Here is a 27,228-nt window from a genome sequence, read left to right as displayed (position 1 = left end):
ACCCTCCTGTGCCCAACTAGTGATAGGATCTGTACCCAGTTATCTTGCATGCCATCAGCTATTCTGTGTGCGGTGCTATTTACCGTGGATCAGTGCTGTCGGCGATTTGGGACACTGCTTCCTGGCTGAGTGTGCCTGAGACAGCTGCACCAGCTTGTAAAATGTGATTGTTAAATTTTCAAGAATTTTGGAGCCAGTCATTAAATGTAATACTAAATATTAAATTATATAAACTTACATCAAAATAAATTATAATCAATACAAAGATAGTAAGTTCAAAACTCATTTCCTAATTATTTTACTATGTTTTACTGTGAATGATGCACAAGCTTATTTACATCTATTGCATCTGTATTGTATATTTCTTCTTGATTCAATGTTCAGTGACATCACACTGAGAGCCTGGATATCAGCCATTATGGCAATATTTACACCATGGAAATTGGCAAAGACCAAAAATCAGGGCTTGATTATTTTGTTGATTGTCTAGAGTTTAAGTGATGGAAAAATGTTAATATACAAATTAATAGTGTGTCATGTCTATAACCATTACTTATAAATAGCAGAGAAATTAAAAGAACATGTTTCCTTCCCCCTAGGGGACTAGTTTAACTCCCCAAAAGCCTTATTCTCTGATCTTCCCAGAAATTATGAAAGCAATCTCTTATCCTCTAAAATATTTTTCCTAAAGAAACCAGAGTATATTTCTAGAGACTAAGAAAACTGATGAATACACTATCTGTAACAGGACAGTATCTTTTCCTTAGCATGTAACAAAAATCTCCACAATGAGCCTATGATGTTCAAGGGAGGGCAAGATTTTCTTGCCTTTCATTCTGAAGCTTAGCCTCAGCTTGTAACAAGAACATTCCAATCTTTGGACAGCAGTTCAATTCCTATTATAAAATTGTTCATCTTTGTATACAATTTAGTGGCAACATTTCTTCCACATATTGTAATATACACCTAGTGTCCCCAGCTGTAAGTTTATATTTTGATGTGGGACTATTATGCATATTTTTGAGGAATTTAACTACTCTCTTAAAAGTCACAAACATTTATTGAGTACCTACTATTTGCAAAATACTTTGGCAGCAGCTGTTGAAGAATAAAGAGAAAGTTTTGTGTGGTCCTTGAAGAACTTTGTAATTTACTATCATTTACTAGAGATGACATATATACAATGGCTATAATTCAATATGAAATATGTGAGGAAACAAAAAAGGGATTAAAATCACCATGAAGCCTAATTTCAGCAAGGTAACAACTGAGCAATTATATCATTTGTAACAATAAGCCAATCTCGGTAATGAGTGTCATCCAAATAAAAATTGTAATTGTTTTTTTCAGTGTGAGAGGAAGGAACCAGACAGACCTGAGCTTAAGAAGCTACTAAGCAATTTGCTTGCTGGATGTACCAGTTAATAGTTCAATCAGGAAAGCAGAACCACCAGGAGTGATATGGAATAAGGGGTTCATTTTAGCGATTAAACACCACACAACTTTGGGAGAAGGTTTGATAGTAAAGATTTGTGAGGGAGGGGGTAGTTGGAGAATCAGATAAAGTCACTAACCTGGTGATGTGATTGGGAGCCTATAAGAGGCTCTCTGGAAGGCTGACTCCTCTGCTGGTGGCCCCGAAGTCACCTGCCGGTAGAGCAGCAGGACAGGCTATGGGTAAAAAAGCCGGATGCCAAGCCTTGGGAGGTAAGCACACCTGCCTGCAGTAACAGTGTGTTGGCTTTATACCCTCTCTCGCTGCTTCTCATCTGGGCCAGGATCGAGAGCACCTGAAGGAGGTGATTTGGCAGGAGCTTCGGAAGCTGAGGCCTCAAGCCAGGAAGATGAGCCAACAAGGACATTAGCAACAGCCTGCTCGAGGGGAATGCCGCCTCACCCCAACATTGCAAATCTTGCCCAGATTTCTCCTGTAGCCAGCTGTAGAGAGCAAGCGTACAAGTCAAGAAATTTGGGGCAACATGATTCCAGCCTAGTAAAGTGACACAGTATCAAGCCACCATACTGTGTTACTGCAGGTAAAACCCTCTTAGCCTCACTTTCCTCATTTGTGAAAAGGAAATAATAGCACTCACCTGGGAGAGGTGTCAGGCGATGGACCATTCTAAGGCTTCATTCATAGTTCCCTGAATACAGTCTGCTATTTAGCCCATGAAACAGATTCTTTTAAGGCCTTGAATGCCAGTTTTATAATATTTCCCCTCTATTTTTCATATTATCCTCTTTTGATGACATTACCATGATGATTTGCTATTTTTAAAAGAGATTACAGGAGTTCCCGTGGTGGCGCAGTGGTTAACGAATCCGACTAGGAACCATGAGGTTGCGGGTTCGATCCCTGCCCTTGCTCAGTGGGTTAAAGATCCGGCGTTGCCGTGACCTGTGGTGTAGGTTGCAGACGCGGCTCGGATCCCGCATTGCTGTGGCTCTGGCGTAGGCCAGTGGCTACAGCTCCGATTAGACCCCTAGCCTGGGAACCTCCATATGCCGCGAGAGCGGCCCAAGAAATGGCAAAAAGACAAAAAAAATAAAAAATAAAAAAAAAATAAAAGAGATTACACTTAATTTTCTTGAAATATATTTTAATATTTCATGTCATTTTCCTTTGGATATAAATGATTTTTAATTTTATTGAGAGCAAAACTCTTATGCAGTTAATGTTTTATTTAATAGCCTCAAACTTGAAAATAGGCATATGATTTAGATATATTAATATATGATTTAGTCACCAACAGCCTGGTTCTCAAACTATACCAATTCCTGATTGGAATTTTTAGATCCCTTCAAAATAAGTGTGATCTTCTCTTTTTTTTTCTTTTGTTTTTAAAGTTTTATTGAAGTATAGTTGGTTTACAATGTTATGATAGCTTATGCAGCACAACAAACTGATTCAGTTAAATGTGTACACACATCCATTCTCTTTCAGATACTTCTCCCCATAGATTATCATAGAATATTGGGTAGAATTGTGATCCTCTCTCGATGTGCTCTTTTTTTTGAGGCCCTTGGGACCAATGCCCACCAAGGTGCCAAGGTTCTTATATCCTCTGGTTGTCAGATTTAGCAATAAAAATATAGGATGCTCAGTTAAATTTGAATTTCTGATAAACAATGAGTAATTTTTAATATAAGTATGTCCAATGCAACATTTGGGACAAACTTTTTATACCAAGAAAAACATTCCTTATTCATTAGAAATTCTAACTTCAACTGAGCATCCTATATTTTATATGGCAACCCTCTCGGATTCTCTATACCTTCTGGGACACACTGACCTCAGTAATCCAAGAATCCCTTCTACAATCATTCCTTCTCATACTATTTTTGCTGTCAATTCCCACAGCAACTCACTTCGCACTCAGTGTACTCCAAGAGGAAGCATGACCTTGACCTCTAAAATGGTTATGCTTTCCACTGAGTCACACCCATCTGCACTACTCACCTCTTCAGATAGAATCTTGGGTTCATTTTGGAGTGCCCTTCTCCATCTCTACCTACTTGCAGATATGACTAAATTCTATCAATTCCTTCTTTAAAGTGACCTCCAAGTGCTCCTTTCCTCCTCATTTTCACTGCCACCTCCTCTGCCCCAACTCTCATCTGCTAGTGTCCTTAACTAGAGTCTCCTTCTTTGATCATGTCTGAATGCTCATCTTCCCAAAACACTGCTATTTCACTCAAGAACTTACAACTGTTTGCTACTGCCTATTGTTTGAAGCACTATAAGTAGCATAAAAGCTTTGGCTCTTTGAAGGACAATGTTAAGAAAATGAAAAGACAAGTGACAATTCTCTCAAGAAAAAAATAGATAACCTGAATAGTATTATATCCCCTTAAAAAACAAATTTATAGCTAAAGACCTGAAAACAAGGAAAACTGCAGGCCCAGATGGTTTCCCTGGTTAAGTTCTACTAAATTTTTATGGAAAAAAAAACTAATTCTACCCAAACTGTTCCAGAAAATAAAAGGGGAGCAAGGTCAGCATTACCCTGATACCAAAAAGAAGACTAAAGACCAATATGTCTCATGAACATACATAAAAAATTCTCAACAAAATATCAGCAAATCATACTCAGCAATATTTAGAAGGGATAATACATCAAGACCAAGTAGGCTTTACCCCACAAATGGGAGTTCATTTCAAAATTTAAAATTAATCCATGTACTTTACCATATTAAGACTAGAGAAGGAGTTCCTGGTGGCCTAGCAGGTAAGGATTTGGTGTGGTGTAGGTTCAGTCCTGGCCTGGGAACTTCTGCATGACATGAGGGTAGCCATAAAAAATAAAATAAAAAAATAAAAAATAAATAAAATAAAAAACTAGAGAAGAATGATTGTATGGTCATCTCAATAGATATAGAAAAAGGCTTTGAAAAAAATTCAGTATCTATTCATGATTTAAAAAAAAAAAAACTCTCAGAAAACTCGGCTTATAAGGGATGTTCTTATGCTCCTCAACCTAAGAAAATACATCTGTGAGAAATTTACAAGTAAGTTAATGATGAAAGACCAAAGTCTATCCCTAAAGATGAGGAACAAGGTAAGGATGTCCACTTTTACCGCTCCTATTCAGCATCATGCCGGAAGTCCTAGCCAGTGCAATAAAATATGCAAATAAATCAAAGACATACAGATTGGGAAGGAAGAAATAAAATTATCTGTATTTACAGAAGACATGATTGTCTACGCAGAAAAAATTCCCAAGTGGAATCTATAAAAAGCTACTAGTACTAATAAGTGAGTCTAGAAAGGCCAAAGGATATAAGGCCAACATACAAAACCAGTTGTGTTTTTTGGGGGTTTTTTTTCTGTTTGTTTTTTTTTTGTTTTTTGCTTTTTAGGGCTGCACTTGTGGCATATGGAGGTTCCCAGGCTAGGGGTTGAATCAGAGATACAACTGACGGCCTATGCCATAACCACAGCAATGCAGGGTCTGAGCAGATCCTTAACCCACTGAGCGAGGCCAGGGATTGAACCCTCAACCTCATGGTTCCTAGTCAGATTCATTTCTGCTGCATCACGATGGGAACTCCAAGCCAATTGTATTTTTATATACTCAAAATGGATGGCTAGAAAATGGGATTTTAAAAGGTATCATTTAAAATAGCACCAAAAAGCATAAAATGTTTAGGTATTAATCTAGCAAAATATGTACAAAATCTGCATGCTCAACTATGAAGCACTGAAGATAGAAATCAAAGGAGACACATATAAAAGTAGAGATATACTGTCAACTCGATATTGGAAAACTCGATATTGTCATTTCTCCTTTAAATCAATCGATAGGTTTGATGTGATGCCAACCAAAATTCCAGTAGTCCTTTCTGTAGAGATCAACAATCAGATTCTAAAATTTATGTGGAGAAAGCAAACAAAATAGAATTGTCAAAACAATTCTGGAAAAAAAATGAAGTTGAAAGACTCACTTTACCTGATTTTAAGACTTACATAAAGGTAGAGTAATCAAGACTGCATTGGTATTGGCAAAAGCATAGACACATAGATAAGTGTGTCAGAAAATACAGAAATAGACCCACAGATATGTAGCCAATTGAATTCTGACAAGAGTGGAAGGGCAAAAGTAGGATAGGTTTTCAACAAATGGGACAAAATAACTAAATATCCATAAGCAAGAAAACCCCATTAATTCATATCTCACACAATATATAAACATTGACTCAAAATGGATCACAAACTCATAAATGTAAAATCTAAAACTATAAAACTTCTGGATGAGCATCTAGGTGAAAATCTTTGTGACCTTGGTTAAGGAATGATTTGTTAAAACACCAAAAGCACAATACATAAAAGAAAAAAAATTGGATTTAATCAAAAATTAGGAGTTCCCGTCATGGCGCAGTGGTTAACGAATCCGACTAGGAACCATGAGGTTGCGGGTTCGGTCCCTGGCCTTGCTCAGTGGGTTAACGATCTGGCGTTGCCGTGAGCTGTGGTGTAGGTTGCAGACTCGGCTCGGATCACGCGTTGCTGTGGCTCTGGCGTAGGCCGGTGGCTACAGCTCCGATTTGACCCCTAGCCTGGGAACCTCCATATGCCGTGGGAGCAGCCCAAGAAATAGCAACGACAACAACAACAACAAAGACAAAAAAAAAAAAAAAATTAAATCTTCTGCTCTTTGAAAGACACTTTTAAGAAAGTGAAAAAGCAATCCACAAAATATCCACAGAAATATTTGCAAAAACATATCTGATAAAGGACATGTATCCAGAACATATAAACAACTCAATAATAAGAAAAAGTCTATTTTAAAATGGACAAGGAATTCCCTGGTAGCCTCATAGTTAAGGATTTGGCATTGTCACTGTTGCAGCTTGGGTTCAGGCCCTGGACCAGGAACTTCTGCATGCTGTGGGAGAGGCAAAAAAATAAGTGGAGGGGAGGGGGGCAAAAGATTTGAATTCACACTTCATCAATAAAGATATATGGATGGCAAATAGGCACATGAAATGATGCTCAACAGCATTAGTCATTAGGGAAATGCAAATTAAAACCACAATGACATACCACTACACACCTGTTAAAATGTCTAAAATAACAGACAATACCACACATGAAGAAGATGTGAAGTAACTGTGACTCCCATACAATACTGGTGAAAATGCAATATGATAGAGCTACTATGGAAAAGAGTTTGGAAGCTTCTTATAAAGTTAAACATATTATATAACCCAGCAATCCCATACCTTGATATAGGATTTTATTTCAAGAGAAATAACAGCATATGTCTACATAAAATAAGCACACAAATCCTTGTAGCGACTTTATTCATAATCTCAAAAACTAGAACCAATCTAAATGCCCATCAACTGTTGAGTGAATAAACAAACTGTGATATATCCATATAAAGAAATACTATTTGACAATAAGAAGGAAATGAACTACTGACACATATACATCAACGTACATGAATCCCAAAATATACTTGGTAAGAGAAGCCAGACACAAAAACTGCGAAGTGAATGATTCTATTTGTGAGACATCCCAGAAAAGACAAAACTATAGTGAGACAAAGATAAATCAATGGCTGCCTGGGATCAGCAGTGGGGCAACCATAATGACCGCAAAGGGGAAGATGGGAAATTGCTGGGATGGCAATGCTCTCTATCTTCAGTGTGGTGCGACTGCATGACTACATACGTCTGCCAAGACTCATTGATTTGTTAAACGCTTTGGAGTTGTAGAGTATAAAGCTCCACATTCCAAATGATGTGCCTTCCATTCCATGGTAGGTGAGGGTTCTTTTGTCCTACTCTTTTAAGTTTACTTAATCTCAATGTATTATGAAGCCTGTGGCTTATGCAAAGATGTTCTAAGCAAAGCCAAAAGGTCCACAAGTTATAGATCACTTTAACTAGAACATGAGACAGCAACTCCCTGACAGTTGCTGTAATGATTATAAAGGTTTAGATTCCAGGAGCTTTAAGAAGCCATTGTAACGTATTTATATAACTTTATAGTGGCCCCGATGGTTAAGATAAAAATAAACAAATAAACAGAGGAAAAGGTGATGACCTCTTGATTTTGCTCCCAGACACTTTCTAATGAGCTGCTAACCCAAGGGAATGCTCAAGAAAAATTAGAATAAGGATTTCTCATTGTAGCACAGCAGAAACAAATCCAATTAGTATCCATGAGGATGCAGGTTCCATCCCTGGCCTCGCTCAGTGGGTTAGGGACTCAGCATTGCCGTGAGCTATAGTATAGGCCAGCGGCTACAGCTTGGATTTGACCCCTAGCCTGGGAACTTACATATGCTTCAACTGTGCCCCCCCTCCAAAAAAAAAGCAAAGAAGATAAAAGAGAAAAGAAAAACTAGAATAAGAACCAGTGGCAAGAGGAGGAATGGCCCACTGGGCCTTATTAGGAAGGAGGTGTTTACAGATTGGCTGACCATAATGGACCCTGGCCTGGACTCTGAGATTTCTGAAGGGGCAAGAGATGCCAGGGAAGATAATTACTGTCATCAGAGTCTTCGAGGGTATCTTACAACTGTTGCTATTAAAAGAACTCTGTTAGATTCACTGCAAAGAAGGGCTAGGCAGCCCAGAAGGTTTTCATTTAATTTTCTAAGTAGGGGCTTATGTGCTTGGGGTCCTCAGATGGTTATATCATGTGCACAACAGCTGTAAATCTGAATGGAAAAAATCTATGCCAGTGAAAACAAAATTTAAAATTACAGAATTACACTATTTGGTTATAACTTCATGCACGGAACACATGCTAAGGCTGGGCTCTGAATGCTTTGCACATACTTAGGCTCTGAAAGCTTTTCAAGAGCCATGTGAAAGAGATGCCATTATTACTTCCATTATACATTTGAGAAAAATGAGACTTAGGGAAAATAAGTCCAAGGTCATAGAACTAGAAGCAGGTGGGATAGGGATTTGAGCCAATTTCCTCTGACTCCATGCTCTATACTGCCTTCATTCATTCAATAAAAATTCTTAACTGTTATGTACCAGGTTCTTGTCTAATAAAGGGACTCTTTTTAAGGACAGCAAAGTAAAAAAGTAAAGAAATAACAGCCATAAAGATTTAAATTTCATGAGCTTCAGTATACTTAAACAAGGCATTGTAACTTATTTATATATATAACTCTATAGTGATCCTTACAATTAAGATAAAAATAAACTTTTAAAGAAGAATTATGAAAATTTCCCTATTTATCCAGAATACATCTCTGGATAAGTACTCCACAATAGATTTTTTATTTTCCTTTTCAATAAATCGTGTTATCGTAATCACGTTATTCAAAAAATTGACATTTCTCTTGAAACTAGAGATAAACTCTAATCCTTAAATTTGCCATTTATACTCTTACATTTCCAAAATATTATTTATATAATTACTCAGATATCTTAAAGGAAAAGTAGAAGAGTAACAACCATTTTCATTTAAAGAATGGTGCAATATTATGCCAATATACAAAGTATATTATCTACTCTTTACTTACCTTGAGTGATCAAAGGATCATTTAAATTTTTGCAAAATATAAAGCTGTGCTGGAGATACTTGTAACATTTTAATGTAAAGGCTTTTTTGTCTTTACAATATTTTCTTAAACTTTAATAAAGGGGAGCTAAAAACTGAAGACAAACGCAATTAGATTGTCATTATGCCATCTATGTCAAGGGACAGATACTTAAGGCTTAGCTAAACCTTGAGCAAAAGGTTTAAGTCTATTACTTTATGACATACATATGCTCCCTGCTACCCTGGCCATTACTTGACAGGATGTTTGCTTGCAAAATGACTATTTTCCTATAGTCATTCTTGATTTTAATATAACAGACTATCATTATGACTCAAACATTAGTCATCATGGAATGTCATAGTCTCTACAAACAGACAAATATTGATCATAGCAATTTTTAGAAACAGAATAAAAGTAAAATAAAATTTAATTAAAAAGTGTTAGATTGAAAATGCTTTTAAGTTTCTAAAAACATTAATCATTGGTTAAACTATCTCACAAGCCTCTGCATTTTAGATTTCCATTAATGTCCATTTTGTTCCAAAAATAATTTAAGGCAACCTTAAAAACAACACCATATATTATAGAATATTTTCCTTCTATTATAATTGGCAAATGTAAAATCAATATTTCCAGTATACACTGTTGAGAGTCCTTTGCAGTGTGCATATTGTCCATAGAAATTTATAAAAGAAAATTAGACATCTCTTTATTGAAACCATTGGTCTTCTAAAACAATGTTCATTTCAACTCAAATATTTTAATTCAATTACTACATTAGCAAAAACAAGTTTTTTTAAACCTCTGTCCATGACTCACCTATATATTGTAGTTGTGCCTCATTAAAAATCTTCCATCACCTTCAAATTTTAAGGAAAGCATATGGAACTTCAGCGTTTCTCTAGGCCTCATTTGCCCATATGTTTCCATCTACATTATTATTCTTTACCAAATCTCTCATTTCTTGGTCTATAATTTATAGAGCACTGCAAGTCAAATAAAAGTTACCAGTTATCTGATTAATTTTGATTTAGAATACTGTTGCTCCAAATAATCCAGGCTATTTACTTTAGCACAAAATAAAAAGAAAGTTGAGTAATTACCCTGATACTAGTAACTCAAGTCCAAATTTCTAATAACATGGCCTAAATTGACTGTATTAAGCAATTCTTCCTTTCACCCTTTTGCCAGTCATTATTTTTGTGGTATTTTATGACATTAAAGTGATTTTATAAATCTTGCTCCCCATTCCCTTCCGTAAAATACAGATTAGAATGCTTACACAAAGAAATGTAATTTTGAAAATAACACATGAAAGAGTTAGAACAACTGTGGTTATGTTTTAACTGTAATAAAAATAATCAAATGCTTAAGGAGAAAAAGTGGAAAATTTCATCTATTTCATAGGCACTTGTTTTCACAACAGTCTATAAAATTACTTTCTGTGCATTTACCATGGTGTAAAAATCAGTTATGTATAAACTATTTAAAGTATTTTCTTACCAGAGGGGAGGGGATTGTAGGGGGATGAGTGAAATAGGTGAGAGAGATTAAGAGGCACAAACTTCCAGTTATAAAATAAATTTCCAGTTATAAAATAAATATAGCATAGGGAATATAGTCATAAAATTGTAATAACTTTGTATATGTGACAGATGGTAACTAGATTTATTGTGGTGATCATTTTGTAATGTATAAAATTATTGAATCATCATTGTACACCTGAAACTAATATGATATTTTAAGTCAATTATACTTTAATTAAAGTATTTTCTGAATAGTTCTGTATATGGAAAAAATAAGTGAGAAAACCCAACACAATTATTCTAAGGATTTTTTAAAAGTACTTTTAGCCTGAACTTCTCATAAAATTGTTTCAAGTCTATGTTTTATTTTGACAAGGGTTATAAAGTACACATTCTCTTGAAAATAACATTCAAAACAATCATAATTAAAATGTTCAATTCTTAACCAATATTATTTAAAATATCATATAGGTATTCCTGTTGTGGCTCATTGTGTTAAGGATCCAACTAGTATCCATGAGGATGTGGGTTTGATCCCTGGCCTCACTCAGTGGGGTGAGGATCCGGCTCTGCCGTGAACTGTAGTGTAGGTTGCAGATGCAGCTCAAATCTGGCATGGCTGTGGCTGTGGCTGTGGCATAGGTTGGCAGCTGCAGCTCTGATTCAACCCCTGGCCTGAGAACTTCCATATGCTGCAGGTGCAGCACTAAAAAAAGTAAAAATTAAAAAAATCATATATACTTCAAAATATTAAAGCACTTTCACCTAAGCCTTTCTTTGCAAAGTAGTCTTTCTTAATATATTAATTTTCGTTTAAATATGTTACTTTAAAAGACTTAAAACCACATTTTGTATCATTTCTTTAGTGTTTGCACTGTATTTAATTCAAATCACACATTTTTATATTACACAAAAAACTTCTGTTCTGAAATAATGCAATTGTTAAATGATGGTCAAATTTTTCATTTTATAAGCAAGTACAGTTTCTGTTACCTGAGCTTAGTCTATAAAATATCTCTTTTCATTTTTCTTCTGTTCCTTTTTTCTTTTTAAAATGATACTTCTTTAAACAAAGTAAATATGAATATTTGTACATTAGTTAAACTTCAAACTTAATATGTAAAAAGCATGCTCTCAAAATACAGACTTTTAAAAATGGTTGGCTTTAGACAACAATATTCCATTGAGTAGGCCCATTTTTCCTTTTTTTTTTTTTTTTTTTTTTTTGGCTAAAATTCATGGACCTGGTCAAAACTTCAATTTCTGAGGTATGAGAAAATACAGTGTTAGAACAGAGATTGCAAAACCAGAACCAAAAAGGAAAGAAATCTGTTAGATATTTTTTATTGTTGTAGTCTAAATATAAGCCATCTTAAAACTGGTTAGGTTCTGGACAGAGCAGATGATCTTCTGGTCCATTTTGAGCATGAATGTGAGGCTTAGTTGAACTCAGTGTGGCTAAGAGAATCTTGCTGTAATGGACTATGTTAGAGAGTAACATAGCTTTCTGTAAATAGCTTTCTGTGCTATTTCTTTCCTCAAAGATAAAACTTTTCCTCACTCTCTTTCTTCCTTTCTTCCTTCCTTCTTTCTTTTAAAAAATATTCAATCTCTCTTTCTTTAAAAATAGACTAACAATTTAAAGGATAGTCCATATGTATATGGAAGGATTAATGAGATACATTCATCAAAGTAAACTTATTTCAACGTGTCCATGCGTCACTGTCATTATCTTCTAACTAAGCCATGGGTCATTCTGGCTAATACCAAATCAAAGTGGTGATCTTTACAATTAATGTAAAGAATAAAACCAGTCTGCTGTTGAAGGGGAAACTGTGTTTATTATCTAAATTGTCTACTTGACAGAATTTATTGGATGATTGGCCAGCTCCTAATTTTCATATTACATCACTGGAAAAGTAAATATAAGTTATGTGACTTAAGAAGTGAACTTGCTTTCTGTAATCCATACAAAAGGCAAATACATTGTAATCACTTCAATCACTTACTGAATGTAAAGGTAAATAATTAGTTTTTCTTTCTCTATGTTGAGAAATTCCAAGATACATAATTCAACCTGCTCTTTTCTCATTAAATGTATTGTGGACTATGATTATTTTCCTTATTTAGTTGCTTGGCTTCAAAATAAAGGATCAAACTTCCTAAAGGAAACCCTAAAGGGCAGACATGACTTTTCCAATATGCAGAAAATCCTTTTAAACCCATAGACTGGTTAGATACAAAGATTTGATATTAAAAAATATCATTTGATTCTTATGTACATTCCTTTAATGTTACAAAGTTTTCTCATTCTAATTCAAGTAGCTAACAAAGTCAACCCCCAAATCTCACTTCAGAAATTCAAGAATATTCTTTTTTAAACAATATTTTGAATATAGAATTTCCTATTTGCAAAGTTGAACAAAATTATACTTTCTTAATTTCAAAGGAAATGCTTTGAAATTTACCTTTTTAAGAAACTCAGCTTCTTAGTAGTGTGAAAATTTAACCTGACCATTTAGATTTGAAATATTTAATTTTGTTTATTGTTACATCATGTTGAATTTTTATATTTGGCATTTCCTTGATGCAACTGTCTGAAAAATGAAATTTTTAAAATGGTACTTAATGTTGAAACTATTACTTAAATAGGCATTGTACTAATTAGTCTAAATGTTTTGAATCAAAGTTTTGGGGGAAAAATTCAAAACACTTGTGCAAAACCATAAGCATGAATTTTGTATTTTAGAGAACATTGTATCATTGATTTTCAATCCTATTGCTCCAAGCTCTTTAATGTGACTTGCATTTCACTTTTCCTCACATACTAAGACACTAACTCCATTGAAATGAATGTAAGTTTTATCTAAAAATCCTCACATACAAGATAGAATTTATGACGTAAGGAAGGGAAAAGGATGTATTTGCCTATATTAATTATTGTAGCAATGACCATTTATAAATTATTAGGGATTAGACCAAATGCTTAATTTGAAAATTAAAACTCTGTTATCCCCTCTGAATGTTCAATGTGGTCTTTTGACAACATGTAAGATTCAGTTTGAATTCACCAAACTCTGTGGTCATAAATGTGTAAAAACTTGACCATTTAAATTCCAAGCCCCAATCTATGCCTTACTAAGATATTTAATAAGAGAATAAATTCACAGAAATAATTTTGACCTATACTTTCAAATGCCATATGTAACTCAGTTAAGCTCCCAACTGTCCATCTGTGGTTAAAATAGCTTTAAAATGATACATTCTATTTTCATTAATATTTATCTCAAGGCTTTAAGATCCTAACCCATCAAAGAATCCATATGAGAGGACAGAGAGAAGATGGTTTCTTATGTATAGGTAATATTTAAGGGTTTTAAACTTCTCTCTGGAAAACGAGCATGTATTCCATGAGCAGGGATAAAATAGAACCCCACTAGAACACAATACGTATACCAGTAAAAACTTCTGGATGCATGGGCATTTAACTGTATTTTTTCCCCCTTTCTCCCAATGCATGTTCAAGGAACTCTTCAATCTAAAGGAAAACTTTCCTTCAGCTTTCTCTGCACAAAAGCAAAAGTACTTATACAATCTAAAAAATAAGTACTAGAATTTTTTTGTTTGTTTGTTAGCAACTAACAAATGTACCAATGAGGCAGGCCTTTGGGAAAAGCTGACCACATAAATCTGTAAATGCCCCAGCCCATTTAAATTGTATTCACAGTGCAGAGGTCAATATTAAACTGGTTTCTAATTTTTTAAAAAAGTAACCAGCTCAAAGGATACAGTGTATTTTAAAACACACTAAAACATTGTTTAAAATGATACTTTCCAATTCTTTGAATAATTTGTAGATCCTCAAAAATAAAAAGACAAGTTTATCAGCATTATCTATCTTAATATTTTCATATTAAAAGGAAAAATACATTATAAACATGAAGATCTTTCAACATCTATTTTATTATATTCAGCTGCACATAACTGTTATTTCAAAAGGTTCTTTCAGGGCAAATCTAGTCTATTGGCTTTAAGGCTGCAGAGTTTTTAAACATCTAGTGAAAGTTCCAATACTGGTTTCAGGGATCAAAGCAAAAATTTTAAGGTTTTTTTTTACACACTTTCAAAATGTGTTCCTCCATAGTTTTTCTAATAATACAGAATACATTGATTTTGTTGCTGCCAGAGTCTCTATCTGTGTAATCACACCTTTTAATGATTATGCTTCAATGTATCTTAATGGCATACTTGTCAAAGATACACATGTACTATCTACATTTAAACAAATACTTAATTCTGTGCCTCCTTCAAAGGGAGTTGACATAAATTAGCTTCAGGAGCACAATTCAGTTTTTCTAGTATCAGAAAACAATATGGTTAAAATTTTTGTATGAGCTGGAAATGTGCCCATCCCTTGGGCCTAAGACATAAATATATTTAGGCAGAAGAGGACAAGTGATTTGTATGAGAAAGGACTTGCCTATGTGCAGGAGGATAACTTGACAGCTATTTTAGAAAAATTCCTCATGAATTTCCTAACTTTTATGCCCACAAACCCACGTTTATTTGTATTTACTTTCCTCTTTTAAGATAACATTTAAGAAGCTATGCTTAAGCATGACTTTCTTTTTTGACTCTAAATTGACTCTGATTACAGTTATCAACTCAAATTCTACTAGACCATTAGCAATCGATGTTAGGTAAGGTCATAAAATACATGTGTAACAAACATAATGAGCTTGGGTGTTGTTATTGTTTAACTTTTACACAACTCTGCCCTATAAAATATCCCTTATGCAAATCAGATATCTGGACATTTTTCAACTGACTTTTTACTACTGATGAGAAACAAGTAGTTTAGAAGAAAAAAAAAAAGAGATGGGAAGAAGAGATGAACATGATTAATAGGTGTTTGTTTCATAAAGACTCTAGGGAGACTTTTAAATCCTTCACTGCTCCTATATGCTCACCGAAGTGGAGAGCTAATTCACATGCCTTTCAAAGCCTTCAAAGGAGAACTGAGTAGTTACTCAATCTTTACTGATGCTAAATTATTCCATTTGCGTCCTGTTGTTGTGAAATCAGGTGCTCTTTATGCATTGGTGCAAGGTTAAATGTTGACTGCTTTCAACAGAAACTTTTTTTTTTAACAAATAAGCACCTAAATTATGCCTCAAAAAGTGTTTCATATTGGGTCTGTTTCAAATAATGCCTCCTGAGGACAAACATCTTTCTCGTTCCTTATCCCTCCCCTCCACCGGAGAAAAAACCTTCATTTTGACTTTTTAAATTATTTTGATCAAAAAATGCATACTCTACTTTGCTTCGCGGTTGTTGCCTTTTTTTTTTTTTTTTTTTTTTTTTTTTTTTAAGAATCATTCTTGTTCTCTAACTTTGTGGAAATATAAAGAGGAAGTTAAACTTTATACAATATTTGACCCTTTAATGTTACGGGTATCAGAAACAGTAATTCACTTCTAATAAAGATTTTGCCATTCCTAACTATACTTCACTAAGTTATTTATCTGTTATAAATAAATGAAGATTGCTTGACTAGTTAAAACAGGACCTATGGATGTTGTGAGTACAGTAGCTCAAAATGTGTATCAGTTTGCTTTTGAAAGGTGTTTATCTGCACCGATATCTTATAATTTTCATAATCCTGTCCAATATGTTCGTGCGTTAAGGTATTAAACCCTCAATTGCCGAAGTACACGCGCGCACTATATATACGGATATTTGTGTAGACACCCCCCCACACAGGAAGGAACCAATTGCTGTAATCCAGAAATGACAAGGAAAAAGGAAAAACAAGTAAGAATTATAATTAGACTTCTACAGTCTCACTCACAAACGGGCTGTGCTGTTGAGTTTTTCTAAAAAAATCTCCAAACCAAAAACCCAACCAGTTGCCTTAGACTGGAGCTCGCGCAGTGTCTGGAGCTGGGCGAGGAGCGCGGAAGGCGTAGTCCTCGGGGGGGAGGTGGGGGCCGGGATCCCGACACCGTCTCCACCTCCCGATGGGGGTCTTTCGCGAGCGCTCCCGTTGGCCCCGCAGGAGCCGGTGACAGTTCTAGGTGAGCGCCGCGAGGGGAGAAAGAGCCGAGCGCGTCCACAAAGCGCCCGGGCCGCCCCTCCTGCTGAGGCGCGGGAGCTCCCGCGGCGGGCGCAGAAGGAAGGGCTGGACGGAAGCGGCGGCGGCGGCGGCGGCGGCTGGCAGGAGGCCGGGGGCGCGGGTCGGGGCGCGGGCGGGGAGACCAGAGGGGAGGCCCCGGGCGCGAAGGCCCGCAGTCCGCGCCGCCGCCCCAGCCGCGTGCGCGCGCGGCCGCATCAGCTGAGCGCGCGGCGCGCGTCACGTGGTGCGCGTGTCGAAGGTCACGGCGCGCTCACAATGGAGCTCTCGGAGTATGTGCAGAAAGGCTTCCAGATGCTGGCAGATCCCGGCTCCTTCGACTCCAACGCCTTCACGCTTCTCCTCCGGGCGGCTTTCCAGAGCCTGCTGGACGCCCAGGCGGACGAGGCCGTGTTAGGTAAGCCGCTTGGCTCTGCGCTGGATCGGCCTGGGTGGAGGGGCGCTCGGAGAAGAGGAGCGAGACCGAGCGAGAAGGGGAAAGCCCCGGGAAGAGGAAGTCTCCGGGCTTCGCCCTTCGCTCCGGACGGAGTGTGGGGATGTGGCTCTGCCAGAACCCACGGCGGACCCCGAGCATTGTTCTGTCCCCAGTTGGCACCTGCACACAGCCAACTACACGTTCCTGGCCTGATTTCCCTTCGCAGGCTCTTTGTTCCTTTGTAAACCCGTGTTCAAGTCTTGTTTGTGGCCTAAAATGTCTGAGGTTTTCCGCCAGGTCTGGGGCAAAGGCTGTTTGACACTTGGACTTCATCGGGGCAGCTTCTCTGCAATTCAAGCTTTAAGTGCTAGGCTGGCAAAGGTTTTAAAGGTCTGCTTCCAGAGTAATTACCAGGTCAAATAGTGTTGACATTTTCCAGCTTAGAGACTACCTCAAGTTCTTCTGATCACTCCAACACTAGTTCAATATGTTTTGCACAGGTTCCACGTCTAGAACCTTAAACTGTGGTGCATAAGGTTTTGTTCCGCACCAGTTATCAAGAGTCTTTTGTAAGTGGTCCGGTCAGTGATTGCGGAGTGCGGTGTCAGTATGGATGGAGGCATGTTTTAAGACAGATCACTTTTAGATGATTTTCTTAAATATAAATATCTCAATTCAAATTTTTGTTTTTTTCTTTAGTTTCACGAGCTAAACACGTGTGCAAAAAGTATGAAAGTGGAAGTCCTTTAGACGAAAATAGTAACCACCACCTGGGTTAATCTCAAAAAAAAAAAAAAAAAGATGACTGTCGAAACCTGAAAATATTTTGAAAATTGTATTTTATATTCTGCACTAGTTCCCTCTCCCCAACCCCCATGTATTAATTAGTCCATGGAGCCAGTTACCCTAAAATTAATCAATCTTTAGAAGGAAAGTTTATTCCTTCTTAAATTTACACCATGTAAAAATATTCATCTTATTTTCCTCTGAATTGACTCCATCCAGCGTTACAATGATCACTGCAAAGTTATTTTACACTAGGACTATATTTAAACACACACACCCCCACACACAAAAGTGTTAAGGCAAAATAAAGAGAAGGTAATCGAGACCAGGTAACAGCATAATTATTGACGTGTGCTCTTTATTATTTTGCCATTGACCATGTTGCTCCTCTCATTTACTTATAATTGGCAGTCCTTACAGTTGAATTCTTCTTGTTATCTTGTTAAAAGGGGGTTCTTTACCCAAATAAAAATATCTTTTTAGAAACAGGACTACAAAGAATTTGTTATCACAGGCATCACTGCCAATTAATGTATTTTAGATCACCCAGACTTGAAATGTATCGACCCAGTGGTTTTAAAACATTGTCATGCCGCAGCTGCAACTTACATACTGGAGGCTGGAAAGCAAAGAGCTGACAAATCAACTCTAAGGTACAGGATTTATTTAAATATCCATTTCTTTTCAAATAGTACCTTTATGATTCCAGATTCAGTTTTTAAAATAGAAATTAAACTTTGTTTTTTTGTTTTTTGTTTTTTTTTCCTTCAGCACTTACCTAGAAGACTGTAAATTTGATAGAGAGAGAATAGAATTGTTTTGCACAGAATATCAGGTCAGGTCACTTACTTAAATTTTTAAAAATTAACAGTTACTGTTTTTCTTCTATTCAGTTTGCAAAGATGTGTTTTTCTTCTTCTTCTTTTTTTTTTCCTCCCAGAATAATAGAAATTCCCTAGAAATCCTACTGGGAAGGTAGGTACTGTATAAGGTGTCAAGCTGAGCCACTTTTCACTTGCAGGTATGAATGGAGAGTGCTGGTGTGAAACAAAACAGGACAAAACTGGGAGCTAGACCAAAAGAAAAGGGGCCAAAGGGCAAGTGAAACAATTGAAGTTAATCTAATGTTATGAAAGATAAAGTTTATTGAGATAATTTTTAAATGCTTTTTTACTACTCAGAACTTGAAAATAAAGTTTAACAATGTTTTAAGTTCAGAATGGATTAAAATTGTGGGGGGGGGGGGACAGACACCATTGTTGATAAATACTGAAAGTTTTTCTGTAGCTATTATGTATAAAATTATCATTGTATCTTTCAGTATAGGCAGATCTCTCCCTCATATAACTGATGTTTCTTGGCGTTTGGAATATCAGATAAAGGTAAAGTTTAACAAACTGTTCTCTAGGGGAATTTAGGGTACTTTAAAAAAAAAAATAAAGACTGAAATGTATGTGTTGTGTTGTTTTAGACCAGTCAGCTTCATAAGATGTACAGACCTGCATATTTGGTGACCTTAAATGTAGAGGTATCTATATGTCAGCCCTATCTAAAAATTAAATGTGTAATGAAATTTAAAATTGCCTTGATTTAAATAAAAAGCATTTTTTTTCTTTCCTAGAACACTGATTTCCCATCCCACCCAGAGATTAATTTTAGTTGCAACATGGAACAATTACAGGTACAGTATTAGGATCTATGCATATACCTCTATCTTTTTATAGATTTTTTTTAAACTGAAAATTATGCCTATGGCAAGTTCAAAAGAAAATTAACCATCTGTCAGTAGATAATGAAGGTTGGTTAAGGATTTAATGGATGGGGGCTTCAAAAGCAATATTTTATTGTGGGCTTCACTTTTGAGATTAAGATGTTACTAACAGAATTGGTCTGCTTTTGCTATTCCCTCCAATTAAAATAAACTTGTATAGTGTTGAGTGTCAATTCTTTCCATTAGTAATGTGTTTGAGCCAACAGGACAAAGCAAAATGAAGAACTTGGCTTTGAAAAATGTGTTTCTTGCTTTCAGAAATTGAATTAAACATTCAAAAACAGGATTTTTAAACAGTGCTTTTAAAATGATTTTTTATAAAGCAGCAGGTATACAAAAATCCTAAAACTATATTGTCAATTTAAGACTGGAGAGATTCAAAATTACATTGATTAATAGACATGACAACGAATTTATTTCTTACCACTTAAAAAATGATGGTCATTACTTGAAATTTTGATGAAATTGAATTTTTCAAAAGAGATCTCCTGCAGAGTTCTTTTAATGTAACCATTAATCAAACTTTAAACTTTCAGATGTGAATACAGCATAATCTTTGTTAGACAACTTGAGAAATTTAATTTTGATACGCCTTGCCTGTTCAGAGGATTCAGTTAGAAACCGTATTTCACATCTGAGGGCAAGTAGCCCATTTGAAGATAAGATATTTTTAGAGGAAAACCTTCTTTTGATAGTGGTTTGTCAAAGATTTAAAATCTTTATCAGTTTTAAATTTGTTTACAAAGTACCTCCCGACTTTTTCCTTGCATCTTTCTCAAACTTGCATACTTCTTTCTTGTGTTTATGCTAAAAACGTGCCATCATATACCTCTTTCAGGACTTAGTAGGAAAACTTAAAGATGCTTCGAAAAGCCTGGAAAGAGCAACTCAGTTGTAACTTGGGGAAGTTAAAGATCTGCCCGGGTCTAGAGAAAGACCAGGAACGCCTTGCCATCCGCCGAACCACCATTTGTGCGAGCTGGATGTATTCCTTTTCAAGAGAATAAATTTTTTCTTTTTGATTTCTGTCACTCAACAATTTTGACACTACTTTTTTTTTTACATGTGTGAAAGGGTTGAGAGGGACATTCTGCCTAAGTATATGAATCGTCTTTAGTATTATTCGTACATTGATCCCACTTGATTTTTTCAAGTCTTACAAGAGGAAGCAGACAGTATTACATTTTGAATAAATAAGTTGTTCCCACAAAAAGAGTGGTGAGAGTTTGGATTTGAGTTTGTTAATTATTACTCTGAGGACATAGACACGACTGGCGTTAACTTTTAACGATCGCCTTTTCTCAGGATCTAAGTTAAACACAGTGGGAAAGGATGCGATCTCCGGGGGCGGCTTTGCTTCAAGACCCCAGCTTCGGGACGTGGGGAGCAGGCGCGGTCGCCCCGCGGCGGGAGCCGGCCGATCCCGTTACCTGCGCCCGAGGGTTCGCCCGAAGCCCGACCCTCGCACGCGGAGCTCCGGAGGCCCGACCCGGCCGGTCCCGCGCCGAGCCCCTGCCCGGAGCGAGCGGCTGCCCGCGCGCGCCCCGCCTCGGCCACTGGCGGGCGGGGAAGGGGGCCGGCGCGGCCGCGGGAAGACTGGGGCGGGCGCTGTTGTTTCCGCGAGCCCAACTCAGGCGCAGGTTCCGCGCCGCCGGATTCTGGGCCGCAGCCCGTGGGGCCGGTGGGGCCAGGCGGGGGGCGGCGGCTCGGCGGGAGCCCGGGGACGTGTGCGCCGCGGGCGGAGGCGGGCGGCGAAAAGAAAGAAATAACGGGGGGTGGGGTGGGCTGAGCTGCGTGCGGGGCCGGAGCGATGCCCGCGCCGAGAGCTGGGTGGCGCGGGTGGCGCTGTGGAGAAATGTCTCCGCAGCCAGCGCCGCCGCGCCGAGCGAGGGGGAGGGGGCCGGGTAGCGCTGCTCCGAGGGGAGGGGGCGGCCGCGGGCCCGACTACACCGACACTAATTCCCAGGCCGCCCTTAAGGAATGAGGGGAGCACGTGACCCGGAGGGGGGGCGGCGGGGGGAGGGGGCGGGCGGACTCTGAGCCATTTTGGAGCCGGTGTCAGTTTCCACTCTGCCTTCAGCAGTGCTTTTTTTTTTTTCCACCATCCCCTCCCCCCTCCTCATCCTTCCTCCCCTCCCCCCCGCCGCTCCGCACGCACACACACGGCGCCCCCCCACCCGCCCTCCTCCCCCCACGGCAACTATGAAATAATAATCGTAGTATTAAAGGCAGAGATCGGGGCGAGACAATGGGGATGGTGGTGAGGGAGCCCCGATCCGGATTAGAAACACCTCCCAGCCCCGCAGAATAATACTGATCGCGCCCCCTCCGCGCGCTCCCTCCCCCGAGTGAGGAGCGGGAGGAGGCGGCGGCGGCCGAGGAGGAGGAGGAGGAGGCCCAGGAGGAGGAGGCGTTGGAGGCCGAGGAGGAGGAGGAGGAGGAGGCCGCGGAGGAGGAGGAGGCCGAGGCGGAGGAGGAGGAGGAGGAGGCCGGGCTCGGGAGGCAGCATGAGCCGAGCGCGGCGGCCGCCGCTCCTCTCGGCTGCGCTCGTTGCCCATTGACAGCGGCGTCTGCAGCTCGCTTCAAGATGGCCGCTTGGCTCACATTCATTTTCTGCTGAACGACTTTTAACTTTCATTGTCTTTTCCGCCCGCTTCGATCGTCTCTCGCCGGCTGCTTTTTCCGGGTACGTAGGAGGCTAGGCGCCTCCGGGACGGGGCCTGGGGGCGGCGGGGGCCGTGCGGGGCTCGGGCCGGCCGCGGGTGGACCGGGAGCGGCCCCCCCGCGTCTCGCCCGCGCCGGCCGGGAGGGCGCTGACAGCGTGGGCGCCGAGCCCCGCGCCGCCGCCCGCCGGCCCCGCGCGCCGCCCGCGCCCGCGAGCGCGCGCCCGCCGCCGCCCGCCGACTCCCGCGGCGCCGGGACCGACCCGCAGCCCGCGCCGCGCCGCCGCCGCCAGCCGGCCTCGGCGCCGCTCCAGCCGCCGCCCGCTCCAGCCCGGACGCGCCGCGCGCGGCCCCACGTTTTAGTTCCTTTCTCCCCCGAGCGCCCCTCTACACCCTCGCGACGCACATGGCCCCCGAGAAGAACACTTCTATTTGCAGCCTCTGCGGCTCTCCCGGCCACGGCGCCCTTTGTTGAGAGGTAGATTTTGATGAAACGGGGACGGGTGCCTGAAATCGGGAGCTGCTTGGGTCAAGTGGCTTCCCTCCTCTCCCGAAGAAAGGGCTTTGGAGGGGTTTAAACAGCCAGAGAACGCCCCCATTTTATAGGGACGGGTTGCGTGGGGGGCAGCGATCCCGCTAAGGTGGATGTTAGACTGGAGAGAGCCCGAACAAAAATGTTATTAACTTAAGTTGGAGGGACACTTGTGTGAAATTAGATGGCTTGTAAGATGGCGGTTCCCAGTTGTTTCCTAGGTCTCCTGCATTTGTGTTTAAAATGGTAAAGTTTTCAAGGTGTTATTTGTTGGGAGTCTCGGATAAGTCCTCCAAACACTACTTGGGACGTGCTCACTGGGAAGTGGGCATTTCAAATTTGGAGCTTTTTTTGGAGTGATGATGGTGAGTGGACGTTAGTCTTGCAAGAGGTTTCCTCTCTTTCTTTCTTTTTTCTTTTTTTCCCCCCTCTCAAAGACTATAGTTTTTCTTTCAACCTCTAGTATGGGATGCACCCAGAACCATTACTTAAGTCCACAACGTTTCATAGGTTTTGCTAAATGTCAGCATGGGTCATGTGGTGAAGAGATGCTTTGGAAAATGAGCACTAAAAAGTTGATGGCATATGTTTACGCAGTCTTTGGGGTTTGACAGCGATATAGCATGATCTTTTTCCCAGAGATTTACAGTTAATAATTGGAAGTAAACAAGTAGAGAGACTTTGATCATTCCCAATTGCAATAAAAGGATTTAGTGGGCTTAGTGGTCACGGTTCAATATTTGAAAGAGGAGCATGTATTAACCCCTTCCTTTAAAGTAGGCAAAACTCTAGGCATATTTATTCAAATCCAAGTGTAGGTTGGTGATGTCTAGAATGTTATGAGTAGTTCAACCTATGTTTTATAAGAACCTTAACCCTCATGTTGCAGAAACATATTATAAACCACACTAAAGTCTTGAAACTTAGGATGCCAATTGTTAACAGCATATGCTAACTTATGAGACTGTATTAACATTTGAGTTTTAATTTAAGTAGAATCCCTTAGAGATTGATTTTTATGAGCAAATTTTTAATTTTTTTAATACTTGAGTTCATCCTCATACATCTGCCCCGAAGTGCAAAGGTGTTTGAAATAACCTACCTTTGTAAATTTATGCCTAGTAACAGTATCTTTAAAGCTATACAAAAGTCGCTATATATGCATGTGTGTGTATACACACACACACAAGCTTCTTTAAGAAAATTGAGCATTTAGTTGTACTTGGTCAGTCCATTAATAATACTCTACCACCAAGTTCTTGGATGAGCATTAAGTGCCCCCACAGGTAAAATTCTCTCTAGAAGTCAAGTTAACCCCAGCTTTTCCCATACTTGTATTGGGCTGGGAACCCCAACTGGGGTTATGGAGTTCATTTGCATTTCTTAGAGTGCAGTCGTCAAGCTGATTGTTAATGTAAGAATTTCCTTCTGTTTTCCTTCATTTTGACATTACTGGTGTTAGGCCTCCAACTAAAGTGACAGCCCCAACTGAATATGTTATAACAGCAAGTCTTAACTATTGAGTTTTTTTTCCATTGTATGTTTGGTGAATTTTTGCTTCCTTAACTGGAGTCTCTGTGTTGGAACCTAGAAGGTTTTCCTTTCTAAGGTGCAGAAGATTGTTTCCTCAACCTTATCAAGCATGTCAAATGTTTTGGAAGTCTCCATTAGGTTGCCGGACCCACAATTGGTATAAAAAGATAAAGAACTGATTCTTATACAAGCAACAAAGTGATATTTACTAGCATTATAAATGGTAATAGGGGTGTAGCCAGATTCTCCTGAACTGAAGTAGAGGAGTTATGTGAACTAAGACTTAAGATGAATTTGAAAGGGTTTTGGTCAAGTACATGTGATTTAAAATGTTCAAAGACTACGAGTAGATAACCTTCCACTGAAGTCTGATTGTTCTGTGTGTTAATATTTGTGTTTGTCTGGTGTCGATTTTCTGGAAAGTAGAATAGAAATAAAGGCAGCTGTTTTATGATGCCCCTTCCTGAACTTCATGATCAGTGGCATTAGTGTGATGTGCTTTCACAAGGAGACAGAAGTATCACCTAGCTAACTATCTTTCTAGGAAAGGTCCTGCTGTTTTACAAGGAGAGTTTTCTTTAAGAACCAAGAAGGCTTGTCTTTAATCATCAAGTACAATAGAATTAAATATTGCTACTCTTTAGGGACACTGCTCCACCCACAACTCCTCTGCAACCTCCCTTAGGTTTATATTAACAATATGTTGACAATAGTTCTCTAAACAAGTCATCCAAAGATAACTGAGGAGTCACACATGATGTTTTTCTGGTTGAAGTCGCTGGTTGCCACTGTGGTCACTTTTCATAAAAGAGGCTTTGTTTTATTTTTACCGTTTTTTTTTTTTTAAGTACTCTAAAGCTTTTAGTTTCAGCCATTGAGCTATGTTGATCAGTATTTCCCCCTTCTGCATTAAAATTCCCTGGGAATTAAAACCTCAGCTGCATCTTCAAGTTTTATAAGTTCCTAGGTTTCTATTCAAGGCAACTTTGAGAATGTACTTCAGATAAGTCTGGAAGCGTTGTCTTATTTCCGATTCTGAAATGAATGAAGTAGGAGCAAGAAATGCATTTTTTTAGAATACTGCACGAAGTAATTGTCCACTGGTGTATTGTTGCTGACAGTTCCCCACTGTGACTTTTCTATAACATTATATCTGTTGGGAATATCATTTCATTGTGTGGGGCTTTGCATGTAGGTTAGGCTGAGAAAATGACATTTGTTTTTCTCTGCTCTGGATGCTCTGGGTTGACAAGGTGTTGATTTAGCGTTGGGAATGGGCAGATCACATGGTTCTTTACATATTGTCACCATCGTGGATTCAAGTAGTTTTTCTTGCCTCCAACATAGTTCAGGTGATACACAAGGCTTTGCCCTCTCCTCGTCTGTTGTAAAACAGACTTCAGTTTTCAGCCTTTCCAAAACTTTGTATCGCTCATCTAATCTACAAGAGAACTTCCTATTAGAGAAGAAAGCTTTAAAGAGGTTCAGTTCAATAAACATCTTTGCAATTTGAGCCCTGATGGTTTCGGGCTAAGTGCACAGTTGGCAATTCTCAAAAGATCCCTTCGTGAAAATTTTTGACCTAGTGACTGCTAACAGGAGTCAAGATCTGAAAGAAGATCTTCGCGCCGAGTCGACGTGGAAAGAGGCCCCCAAGAGTGTCCGAGATGGCCGGAGTGCTGTTTGCATTTTCCTTTACCACTGCACGCTCCGGGGTCCCCCAGGCAGCCTGCCAGGTCGCGGCGGGCGGGGATCCTGCTCCCCAGTGCCACGGGCCTCGTGGGGCAGCCCCACCCCCTCGCCGCGCGCCCGCACCCCACCCCGCCCCCGAGCCGGCCCCGCCCCCGCGTCGAGCCGGCCCCTCCCCCCGCGCCCGCTGCCGCCGCCTGGCCGCCCCGCAAGCCAGCCGAAGCTCTGGGCTCGGCCCGGCTCCGCGCGGAGTTGCAGCAGTGGCCGGATGCCAAGTGTAAGTGTAAGTTGCTATGGAAACCCCGACCGAGGCGAGTTCCGAATCCGGAACGAGACTGAGCCCCGGGCGCCGCCGGATCCGCCCCTCGCATCCCGCGCGTTCAGGCCCCAGACTGAGGCCGACTGGAGGTGCTTCTCCTGCGGCCCCAGCACCCAGCTCCGGAAATGCCAGGGATGCAGATAGAGCAGAATTTGTTTTCCCTTTGTATCACGTCAAAACGCCGGGTTCTGGTTGCTGGAACCTCCTGAAACAACCAGAACCCCTGGGAAGCCAGGGCATGCTGGCGGATTTTTGATCGAAGATCCATAAGGAAGTTTTACAATAAATTTGGAGACCTGGAACAAGCCCTAGCGGTTGGTAAATATCTGCGGGGAGTGTGTGGCGTTTGCAGCAGCCACGGGGCTGCAGGGCTGGAGGACAAATGCAAGAAAGAGACCCCAGTACTCTCAGCTCCCAACCCCCACGCCAGACCTTTTTCTTCTCCCTCCTGGAATGACTTGAGGGACCAGAAATTACTTTACTTGGATCCTTTTATACTGTTTCAGTAGAATTGATTGAGGTCTAATTAGTAAATTCCTACTGTTGGAAGACGTTGGGACAGTCCAGCTGTACAGCGTTAAAGGAGTTTTATCAACAACCTCAGCCTTTCAGAGTGGATGATTACTAGGAGTTGGAGATAATCTTTATTCTCTTTCTGTGAATTATGGCCAATATTTTCTTTGTCTTGCAGGATCTTTTTTATCAAGCAGAAATGCATCGAACAACAAGAATCAAGATCACTGAGCTAAATCCCCACCTAATGTGTGTACTTTGCGGAGGGTACTTCATTGATGCCACAACCATTATAGAATGTCTACATTCCTGTAAGTACAAAGTTTTAGATTTT

At 39.7% G+C, this 27,228-nt stretch overlaps 2 protein-coding genes and 1 long non-coding RNA gene across 8 annotated transcripts in view; all 3 read left to right on the top strand.

The window, feature by feature from the left end:
- LOC146399544 (uncharacterized) overlaps positions 1–27,228 on the top strand; it is a 345,027-nt gene that overhangs the window by 20,048 nt on the left and 297,751 nt on the right. The window lies entirely within an intron of this gene.
- BMI1 (BMI1 proto-oncogene, polycomb ring finger) overlaps positions 1–27,228 on the top strand; it is a 39,354-nt gene that overhangs the window by 7,197 nt on the left and 4,929 nt on the right. The window contains 2 exon segments of one of the 5 annotated variants that reach the window (NM_001285971.1): positions 22,098–22,331; positions 27,073–27,205. In NM_001285971.1, the coding sequence (NP_001272900.1) occupies positions 27,094–27,205 (112 nt within the window). In that variant the 5' untranslated portion in view covers positions 22,098–22,331; positions 27,073–27,093. 5 annotated transcript variants of the gene reach the window in all.
- Positions 16,899–20,858, top strand: COMMD3 (COMM domain containing 3). Of its 2 annotated transcripts, none has more exons than XR_014818017.1 (8): positions 16,899–17,070; positions 18,416–18,527; positions 18,646–18,709; positions 18,815–18,895; positions 19,196–19,256; positions 19,346–19,402; positions 19,496–19,555; positions 20,484–20,858. XR_014818017.1 is itself a non-coding variant. In XM_005668159.4 (8 exons), the coding sequence occupies exons 1-8, from the start codon at positions 16,932–16,934 to the stop codon at positions 20,541–20,543; spliced, it is 588 nt and encodes a 195-aa protein (XP_005668216.1). In that variant the 5' UTR covers positions 16,899–16,931; the 3' UTR covers positions 20,544–20,858. The 2 variants fall into 2 exon arrangements, 1 of the variants encoding a protein (XP_005668216.1); XM_005668159.4 differs by having other exon boundaries at positions 18,815–18,849.

The sequence above is a fragment of the Sus scrofa genome, chromosome 10 (assembly GCF_054392235.1).
Source record: "Sus scrofa isolate SSC_HxYL_T2T_F1_AM1 chromosome 10, Sscrofa_HxYL_maternal_Yorkshire_Landrace_v2.0, whole genome shotgun sequence".
In the NCBI taxonomy this organism is placed as follows: Eukaryota; Metazoa; Chordata; class Mammalia; order Artiodactyla; family Suidae; genus Sus; species Sus scrofa.
Note: the sequence above shows the minus strand (reverse complement) of the source record. Positions and strands in the feature narration are given on the sequence as shown.